Genomic DNA, 10654 nt, shown 5'->3' on the forward strand with positions numbered 1-10654 from the left:
CAAATTGAGATAAAGTTTAAACATTTTAAATGATTAACATAAATAAGATATTTAGATAAAGCTTAAAATGTTTAAAAAAGATTAATTGCATAATTAATTTTTTAATCCAAGTGTTACAAATAATTCCAAAAAGGCCAATGCATAATCAAAAAAGGCTTACATAAATAATCCCAAAGTTACATAATACATTATCTAAAAAGTTCTGTTACATCAGAAATAACTTTTAATTTTTTTTGAATTCAGTTGCAAATCCAGTAGGTAAAGCAGCGAATTTTTTCAAAGACATTTCCAAATCCAACGGTTTGAAATGCACGGCGCCCTAAATCCATTGGTCTCCAAGAACTGGCGCATAACTTTCTTTCAATCATCATCTCTTAATAAACCTTTAAAAATCAACTTAGAGGTCAAAAGGGATTATCAAATAAGCGCTTATGGAAAACTGAAAAATAATTGATAAAATGAGCGGATTATTATTTTGCATAGTGAACCAAAGTGAACACCCAAGGTTGCGTTCCAATATCCAATCCAAACAACTCTAAATCCACAGAATAATCATCCCATAAAATCTGGAAAAGAGATAACCTAACAAGTTATCTCAAAACCAAAATTCACCATATATATAACAACAACAAAGATTAACAGTAAGAACACGTTTTTGAGAATCCAAGAAGAAGTGATCAAAATATTATTCTGTTAAACATCAAACCCTAAACAACAAAATAAACGTTTTTGAGAATCCAGGAACAATCAAAAAATAATTTGTTAAGCACCAAAACCCTAACATTCAAACCAAGCAACAACAGTACTCAATACCAAAGAAAGAGGAAGACAAAGAGAAGTTAAGTCGAAGCGACTTATCTGAAGCACGGTGGGGAGACGTCGTCGGCGTCTGACTCCAACCAAGTAAAATCTTCATTCCCATTTGAACTTTTGCACCATTATCTTCACATCTCCACATTTTTTGAAAACCCTTTATCGATTTCCCAAAACCATGACTGTAGAAGGTTAAATTTAAGAATTAGGGTTTGAGTTTTTAACTGTTTGTTGTTTAGTGTTTAGGTTTGTTTCGTTGAGAGAACGAACTAGGTTTTGTGGGTCGCGAGAGAAAGAGCGTTAGGGTTAGGTTTGAGTTCCCTTTTGGAGTGCCGATCCGGCCATTTGGAAAGTGTTTTTGGAAGAACTAAATCTGAATTTGAAATCACCGGCCAAAAACAAGTAGGGTTCGTGTTTAAAAGTTTGGGTTTAGGGGTGGAGGTCACAGGAGAAGAAGGCGCCGCCGCCGCGGTTGGCCGGCCGCCAGCGTCTTCTCCGCCAGGGTTGGCCGGGGGTGGTGACGGAGAAGAAGAAGAAGTTGCAGAGCAACTTTATTTTCAGAAGGTGAAGAGAGAGAATGAGAGGAGCCAATGAATGCTCTCTCTCTCAATTTCCGTTTTTATATGGTGATGGGGACGACTGCATGGGCGCCAAGTGGCCCCTCCTTCTAGTGCCACGCAGGGTTGACCATTGGGTCAACCAGGGGATCCTGTGTGGATCCCCCCACCATATGCTAGCGCACCCTTATAGCCCATCCATCTGATTTGTTGACTGTATCAAAGTCCTCTGATCCAGTGGTCCAGAGTCTCCTCACAAGGTCAACGGTTGACCAGGCCTTGCTGACTCGTTTTGGCCAACCCAGGTTGGGCCCAAAGACCTTTTTTTGCCAAACAAGCCCCCTGTTTTGTTCATTAGTTCCCAGATTTGGGCCTTCTCTTGCCTAGCCCATTTTCTTCATTTTTTTTATTTGTTCTTTCTTTTTATTATATTTTTCATAAACACTTATAAAATATATATTAGATAGTTATTAATTTCTAACTGATAATTATTTAATTATTTTTACAATATTTAAATATTTTTATTTACTTTCATTTCATTTATTTTATTTACTTTCTTTCAAAATTATAATTATATATTGTTATTATTATTATTATTATTAATACTTAATGGTAAATATTCAATTATTTGGTTATATCATTATTATTTTAATTACTTATTATTTAATCAAATAATCTATTAATTATTTAATTAATTAATTATATTATTAATATCACTTATAATGTAGATAATTGTTTATTTTTGTGAAGTGTATGTGCATGATTATTTTGTATTTATTTATTTATACCAAGTCTTGAATACATACGTATGGCGTGTTATAATTGTGAGAAGATTATGTCGTTTTCACCGATTTAAAATCATTCGAACCAATTTCAAAAATAAATCACATATTTCTCGATTCAAAGTCGAGCCAATTTTCCAAACACCTTTGTAAGTTGATTACTTGTAAAAGTATCGCCATCAACCTCACATGGCTTACTCTTGGGCCTTCTTACAGTGAGACCTATTCGGTTTTAATTAATCGATTAGATGAACTATTCACTAAATAAATTCAATTCATTCACAAAATACAAATTTAAAATCTTGATCCAACATCGAGTATTCTTTATTAAGAATTAAAATACCTAATCACAATTAAACATTATTTCACTTAGGAATAAAAGAGGAAATGGTTTTGAGTTTTCAACTCCTCTCCTTGATTATTTAAACACTAACTCTTGTACTCGATTAATCGAACAATCGTCATTCTTAATCCACCTAAGCACAGATACATCAAATTCTTTTACAACGAGAAATAAAAAGGGAGATGACTTTGAGTCTTTAATTTTTCTCCTCAACTATTCAAATACAAGTTCTCTTACTTGGTTAGTTTAATAGTTATCGTTCCTCTACAAACCTCCAAACCCCGATTAAATCAAAATATTCTCACAGTAAGCTAAAGGGAAAGGGAGTTGACTTTGAGTTTTCAACTTCACTCCCTAGTTGGTCGAATACGAGTTCTCTTACTCGGTCAATCGAACAATTGTCATTTTTCCACAAACATACAACTTAATCAAATCATTTTCGTAACAAACTATACGAAAAAGGAGATGGTTTTAAGCTTTCAATTCCTTTTCTCAAATGCTTGGATATGAGTTGTCTTACTCAGCCATTCAAGTACTTGTTGTTCATTATAAAATACATCAACCATATATAACCTTATCTTCATAAATATTCAGATGAAACAGAAAGCGGTCTAGAGTCTTCTATTCCCTTTCTCGATTATTAGGATACGAGTTGTCTTACTCGATTATCCGAGTATTCGTCATCCATTCAAAACTCCTTAATTATTATCAAATCCTTTCTATAATTAAGGATGAAAAAGAAGGTGGTCTAGAGTCTTCTATTCCCTTTCCCGACTGTTAGGATACGAGTTGTCTTACTCAACTATCCGAGTGATCGTCATCCAACCAAAAACATCTCAACCAATCAAAACATCCAACATATTAATCCAACTTATCACCTCTGTGTGACCTAGACTCTTTTCAAATAGAACACCATTTAATCCTTTCTAATGCGCATAACAAACCAGTGCTTAAGCCTCCGCCTAGAGTAGACAAGCCAATGTTTAGCCTTTAGGTTGCACCGTAAGGATACGTAGGCACGAGATTGCGAGATCTTGGCGAGCACACTAATAAAAAACCTCCCCATTCCCTTTCTGAGGTTCTCATCCATTTCTATTTTTAAAATTTTATAACCCAAAGATAACAAACAAACATAAATTAACACTCGAAACACAAATTAGAACTAAAAGGTTCCCATTAAGTACAACGGACGTAAAGGGTGCTAATACCTTCCTCTTACATAATCCACTCCCGAATCCGAATATGGTTGCGACGACCATTATTCCATTTCCTAAAGGTTTTGGCGATATTTTCCTATTCCTTCATTGGGATAAATAAAGTTCGGTGTCGACTCCATTCGAACGTAATTTTTTCCGCGACCATCGCGAGGAATCATATTTTTCGAGATGCGACAGACGGCGACTCTGCTGGGGACTAGCTCCAAGCAAAAGAGAGTGAAGCCTAATTTAGTTTAGTTGATGTATTGTGTGTTAATTTTGTTTACTTGTTTGTTATTTATTCTGTTATTATTTTACTGTCATAATTATTATCTGATGTTTTTATTGGCTATGTATTATTGGGGTTCTCTGGTTGGTGATACTTTGTGAGATAGGCTCTCCACCCGAGTCTGAGAAAAAACCATAAGATTAAGTTGGTGGTTGCATAGTGGAGGCCCACAAGGAGTCTTCCTTGTTGGGAAGATACAAAGACCCCGCCTAGAGGAGATAATCTTGAGATATTATTGCCCGACGAGTTTTCGTCATGACGATAGTATTCTCAAATTGGATCAATGACTCTAGGGACCTTTTAACCCATTATATCCGGTGGTTATGTAGTATTTACCTAAAAAGTCTCAAACTTATTGGGTTAATACGAAAGCCCAAATCAGATGAGATCCCTTGGGTGTATTACTACCTTGCAGTAGTATTCCCAACCTCGATCTATGACTCTGAGAACCTTATTAGAACCTTGGACTCGAGAGTTGTGTAGTATGGACCCACTAGGAGTCTTCCTCTTTGGGACCATACGAAGTCCTCACCCAAACGAGACTCAGTTTGGGGATGTTATTGGCGGATGAGTTTTTGTCATGACAATAACCTTCCTAAATAGTGATTGATGACTTTGGGAACCTCTTAACTTTAGCATCCTCCCAAAAGGGTTTTGTTTAGTAACCAAGGATACCCACTCTCACGGCCTGTATGTTGACCTACCTGGGGCATGCATAACATCATTCATAACATGACATTCATATTTTTTTATTTCCAAGGAATCTGTGTGTCATAAGTTGCAGGAATTCAAGAAACATGGAATCAAGCAAAAGAAACATTTACTCTTTCAAGTTCAAAGATCCCGATCTAAGAAGCTTACGTGACTTGGTCTCTCAGATGCACCCGGTGTACATAATCAACTTTGGGAAGAATTATGGCAATCTGCTCAGCATCCTCAACCAACGAGTAGACTATACAACTTTAATCACTTTGGCCCAATTCTACGACCTACCTTTAAGATGCTTCACATTCCAAGACTTCCAGCTAGCACCAACGTTGGAAGAATTCGAGCGTCTTGTTAGGATTCCTATGAAGAACAAGCCACCATTTGAAGGGATAGATGAATATTTCCCCCTTGAGATCATTGCTAGCATGCTTCACATGGATGAAAAGGAAGTAGAGGCTAACCTGGAGACCAAAGGGAATACCAAAGGGTTTTCGCTAAGTTTTCTCTTGGAAAGAGCTCATACCTTACTAAAAGCAGAAAGTTGGGACGCTTGTTACCCTGCTATTGCACTAGCCATCTATGGCATCGTCCTGTTCCCAAATATGGATGGTTTCATAGACATGGTTGCTATTTGCGTTTTCCTTACTGGAAACCTAGTTCCCACTTTTTTAGCTGATGTTTACTATTACATGAGCCATAGGTACACTAAGAAGAAAGGAATGATTGCTTGTTGTGCTCTTTTATTATATCAGTGGTTTCTAGAACATCTTCCGGAGACAGGTGCTTGGGTTGAACAGACAGATGATAGTTGGCCTCAACGATTGGGATAACTCCGATCCGAAGATCTTTCTTGGTATTCCAAAGAATACATCAACATGGACATCATATTCAGCTGTGGGGATTTCCCTAATCTACCACTTATTGGAACTCAAGGATGTGTGAATGCTAACTCGGTTCTATCACTCAGACAACTTGGCTACCGAATGGAAGGCCCTCCAGAGGCGAGGTCTTTGGAAGCTTTCTTGTTACTTGACTTTGGGGTTGATAATCCTAGCTTGTTCTAACGAATCAAAGAGGCTTGGAAGAATGTCAATCAAAAAGGGAAAGTTGATTTGGGGAGAGCAAATAGGATTACAAAAGAACCATATTTTCATTGGGTAAAGGAAAGGGTGGAGATGATCAAAATGCCATTCGTCATTCGAACACCTGTACCTCTTCCTGAACCTAAGCTCACCCATGTCCCTATTGAAGAAGTGGAGGAACTCAAGACCACCATGGAAAAGTTAGAAAAAGAGAATGAAGAGTTAAAGATAAAACTCCAGCAAATCATCAATGAGAAAAACACCATGAAGTGGGAGCTTGAGAGAAAGGATGCACAACTTCAAGCACATGTGGAGAAGTTCAACAAAGAGGAGCATAAGAGGAAAAAGATCAAAGTAGGATTAGAACAAGCTGACCATTGTCTAGATTCTCTTAAGGGTCAACTACGACGAGCTCAGAAAGAATGTCAAGACAATGAGCGTTGGTGGCATCTAGCCACGAAGGAAAACAAGACGATAAGAGATACACTTCGGGCTCAGATAAAAGAACTCACCACTTCTGTTCGTCATGCAAAGGCTGAAGTAGAACAGGAACGCCGACTCAAGAATATAGCCATCGAAGCTTCTAGGGTTTCACCCATGATATGGGAGGAGAAGTGTCGAGAAGTAAGAGATACAAAAGAGTTTGCCAGCTATTGGAAGAACCAGCTAGAGTCATTACACCAAGAAAGCTCCATATGGTTGAAGGAACGAGAGTATGTGATTGAAGACTATGAATCTTTTAAGAAGACCATAGGCTTCTTGCAAGGAGATAAGGATAAGTTCCGTGCAAAGCTCGATGGGCTAGTGGTGTTCTGTAATTGGGCTGCTAAAGAATTACCATGGAAGTTAAGAGATGCAGTTGAAGAGTTAAAGGAAGATAGCACTCTTCCAGCCATAATCAGTTTCATTCTACTATGTAGAGGGTTGTTGAAGAGATTCAAGGAGGAACTAGAAGAGCTCCAAGCCAGAAAGCCTGCAGTTTAATTTTCTTATGTCTTATATTTTATTCCTTTAACAAATGTATTTTGAACTATGGCCTTTTTGGACCCCTATGTTATGTACTTGAATGAATGACGTTTAAAAATTACTCTGTTATTGCTATTCTAAGTATTTCTTGTTTCTTCGAATTACTAACAACTAATGGAACTCGAATGATTCCCTGAAAATAAAATATGCATAACATTCGCATCTTCATTATGCATCACGCTTCATGAAAATTCAAAAAACTTACCCAACCTTTTACCCTTTATCCAGCCACACTGACTAATCAACACCGATACGAGACGCGAAGCAACTACAAGATGACGTTAGAGCAAGTTCAGGCTAACCAAATTACCATGAGGACAGACATCAATACAATCCAAGAGAAAATGGATCAGATGTTGGAGACAATGCTCGCAATTTCCCAAAGAGAGAGGATTGAGGATGAAGAAGCTAGGGAAAAAAGGAATGATAGCACACCAAGTTTGAACCCCCAAGACGAGAGTTTCATCCCCACCAAGAAGAGACTGGCTCAGATACCGGTAGGAGGCAAGGGAGATAGGGATCGTGCAGAGCCTTATGATGCATCTAATCATCATGGATCCGAATTTGGAGATGACCCGTATGATGCTTTCTATGTGCCTGATCAACCGAAGCCTAAGATACTTCCAGATCCTGCTGCAGATAGGCTTCGTACCCTGGAAAAGAAGATCAAAGCCATAGATGGGAATAATATCTTCGGCGCTTCTGCATGAACATGCGTTTGGTATCAAATTTAGTCATCCCGGCTAAATTTAAATTTCCTGATTTCGAGAAATACAAAGGACATACTTGCCCAAGAAGTCACCTGGTAATGTACTTCAGGAAAATGGCTGCTCATACCAAAAACGACAAACTACTTATACACTGTTTCCAAGACAGTCTAAGTGGAGCATCTCTGAGCAGGGGTGGATTCAAAGCTGGGAGGATTTGGCTGATGCATTTCTCCGTCAGTACAAATATAACTTAGATATGGCACCCGATCGAATGCAGTTACAAGGGATGGCCATGAAATAAAATGAGTCATTTAAAGAATACGCCCAGCGGTGGAGAGAGTTGGCTGCTCAGGTAGAGCCACCATTGTTTGAAAAGGAAATTACCGAAATATTTGTAGACACCTTGAAGGACCCATTCTTTGATAGATTGGTGAGTAGTGCAGTGTCTGACTTCGCACATCTAGTCACAAATGGAGATCGCATAGAGAAAGGGTTGAGGGATGGAAAGATTCCAGGAGTTGTGGCAGCCCCTAGCGCGCCGAAAAAATATTCTGGAGGCTTCCCGAAGAAAAGAGAAGGTGAAACGAACGCTATATCCAAAGGCTATAAGGGGAAGCAACAGGCTTCATATGGCCAAGTCGCCGCCGTGGTACCCATACCTTATCAACAACCAATGCAGCAACAACAGGTGTATCAACCACAACATCAACAATATCATCATCAACAAAACGCTGCACTGCCAAGACATTTCAAGCCAAGACTTCCAAGAAGGAAACTCGATCCCCTACCAGTACCTTATAGCCAGATATTCCCATATCTACAAAAGGAGGGCCTTCTAACATTAAGGGAGTTAAAACCGACTGTTTTTCCATATCCACCCGGATACAATGCTAATGCCCACTGTGAGTTTCACATGGGAACACCTGGTCATACCTTGGAGAATTGTTTTGCATTTCAAAATCGGGTACAAGACTTGATCGAAGAAAAGGCTGTCTCATTCACTCCGAGACGCCCGAACGTGAACACCAATCCTATACCAACGCATAAGGATGCTTCCGTCAGTGCCATTGAGGAGAGTGATCAAGGCCAATTGATCTGTAAGGTTGAAGAGATTCAAACCCCTATCACCAGGATATGAGCATAATTGCTGAAGAGTGGTCTAATCCCGGAGGAGCTGGTTGCTGAAGAGAACAATGAAAAGTTGAAGAATTTTCTACAACAAATGTTGGATCGAGGCGAGTTACAGATAAATTGCCGTGTCAAGAGCAAGCGCCAGGAAGAGATAGCCGTGGTGGACATCCCTTATGATGAGGTTAAAGTGGAAATACCTATAAGCCCATTGGTGATAGAGTTTCCAACACCGTTCGCATATAAAGATGAGAAGGCAGTCCCATGGATATATCAGCCCAGAACTTTTAAGCAGGGGCAGGAAGACCGACCTTTGATGATCAACGAACCAAATGTCACTTCAATTGTAGGGTCAGCAGGAATGACACGTAGTGGCCGAGTGTTCGTGCCAAGAATTGCTGATACTTTTGTAAAGACTAAAGGGAAGGAAGCTGCTGTCCAGATCCCCGTCCCTAATCAAGAAATGCAGGACATACACCTGTCTCCTAAAGCTGCGGTCACTCGTGAAGAGGCTGAGGAATTTATGAGGATAATCAAGAAGGGCGATTATAAGGTGGTGGACCAACTGAATCAAACACCTTCAAAAATCTCCATGTTATCTTTATTGCTCAACTCAGAAGCACACAGAAATTCGTTGTTGAAAGTATTGAGCGCCACACATATCACGAAGGACATAGCAATAGAATAGTTTGACGATGTGATAGCTTGTGTGACCACTGGGAATTTCTTGGGTTTTAATGATGATGAATTGCCGATAGAGGGAAAGAACCATAACAAAGCCCTACATATCTCCTTGAAATGCATAGACACTATACTATCAAGTGTATTAGTGGACACAGGTTCCTCATTGAATGTCATGCCGAACACAACTTTGATAAAGCTGCCAATGGAAGGGATAAATATGAAGCCCAACACCATAATCATAAAGGCATTTGATGGCTCAAGGAGAGCAGTGATAGGAGGGGTTGACTTACCAACCAAGATACGTCCAACTATTTTCAATATCACGTTCCAGGTCATGGACATACATCCCGGTTATAGTTGCCTACTTGGGAGACCCTGGATTCACTTCGCAGGCGCTGTCACCTCCACTCTGCATCAAAAGCTAAAATTCATTACAAATGACAAGATGATTGTGATTGGAGGAGAGGAAGATATCTTGATTAGCCACTTGACATCTTTCCGATATATAGAGGTGGATGACGAAATCACTGAGACACCATTCCAATCCTTGGAAGTGGTAAATATGATGGCCATCACTACGCCAAATAAGGGAAAAGAGGGCGCTTATTTTGGCCTATAACAGCGCTTTTAAGCGCCCTCTAAAGTGGCGCTGGCATAGGTAAAGACAGCGCTTTGTTTTCCTGGAGAAAGCGCTGTCTAAAGTGGCCCTTTAAGGGCCACATTATAGTGCGCTTTAAGAAAAAAGCGCCCTCTGGAGTGGTCCATAAAGAGACACCTTAGAGGGCGCTTTCAGGAAAAAGCGCCCTCTAAAGTTGTCAATGTAAAGTGTTTAGAGGGCGCTTTCAGGAATAAGCGCCCTCTAAAGTTGTCAATGTAAAGTGTTTAGAGGGCGCTTTCAGGAAAAAGCGCCCTCTAAAGTTGACAATGTAAAGTGTTTAGAGGGCGCTTTCAGGAAAAAGCGCCCTCTAAAGTTGTCAATGTAAAGTGTTTAGAGGGCTCTTTCTGGACAAAGCGCCCTCTAAAGTGTTAGTTATTTTAAAAAAAATTTGTTTGAAAAACAGTGGATATTTAATTGGTAACCTGTTCGCATGCTGCAAAAGTGTAAAATTCATATTGATTTCATCCTTTAATCCAATGTTATACACCATTAATCCATTGATATATACAACATGAATCCATTTATATACAACATTAATCCTCCATATATACAACATTAATATATGATTCTTTGATCAAAAATATACAACAACATATTCATGATTTAGTAAAATTACAACAACAATATACAACATATATACAACAACAACATACAACAACAACATTCCATACATATATG

General features: G+C 39.0%; 1 protein-coding gene across 1 annotated transcript; it reads left to right on the forward strand.

Moving 5' to 3' along the window:
* Positions 1 to 4777: 4777 nt before the first annotated feature.
* Positions 4778 to 5518, forward strand: LOC127100972 (uncharacterized). The gene has a single exon (XM_051038291.1). The coding sequence runs from the start codon at positions 4778 to 4780 to the stop codon at positions 5516 to 5518; it is 741 nt and encodes a 246-aa protein (XP_050894248.1).
* Positions 5519 to 10654: the final 5136 nt, after the last annotated feature.

The sequence above is a fragment of the Lathyrus oleraceus genome, chromosome 1, assembly GCF_024323335.1.
Source record: "Lathyrus oleraceus cultivar Zhongwan6 chromosome 1, CAAS_Psat_ZW6_1.0, whole genome shotgun sequence".
Taxonomy (NCBI): Eukaryota; Viridiplantae; Streptophyta; class Magnoliopsida; order Fabales; family Fabaceae; genus Lathyrus; species Lathyrus oleraceus.

Bases quoted from the DNA above. Each gene is read 5' to 3' on its own strand.
- LOC127100972 (XM_051038291.1), top strand. From the start codon at position 4,778: ATGGAATCAAGCAAAAGAAACATTTACTCTTTCAAGTTCAAAGATCCC.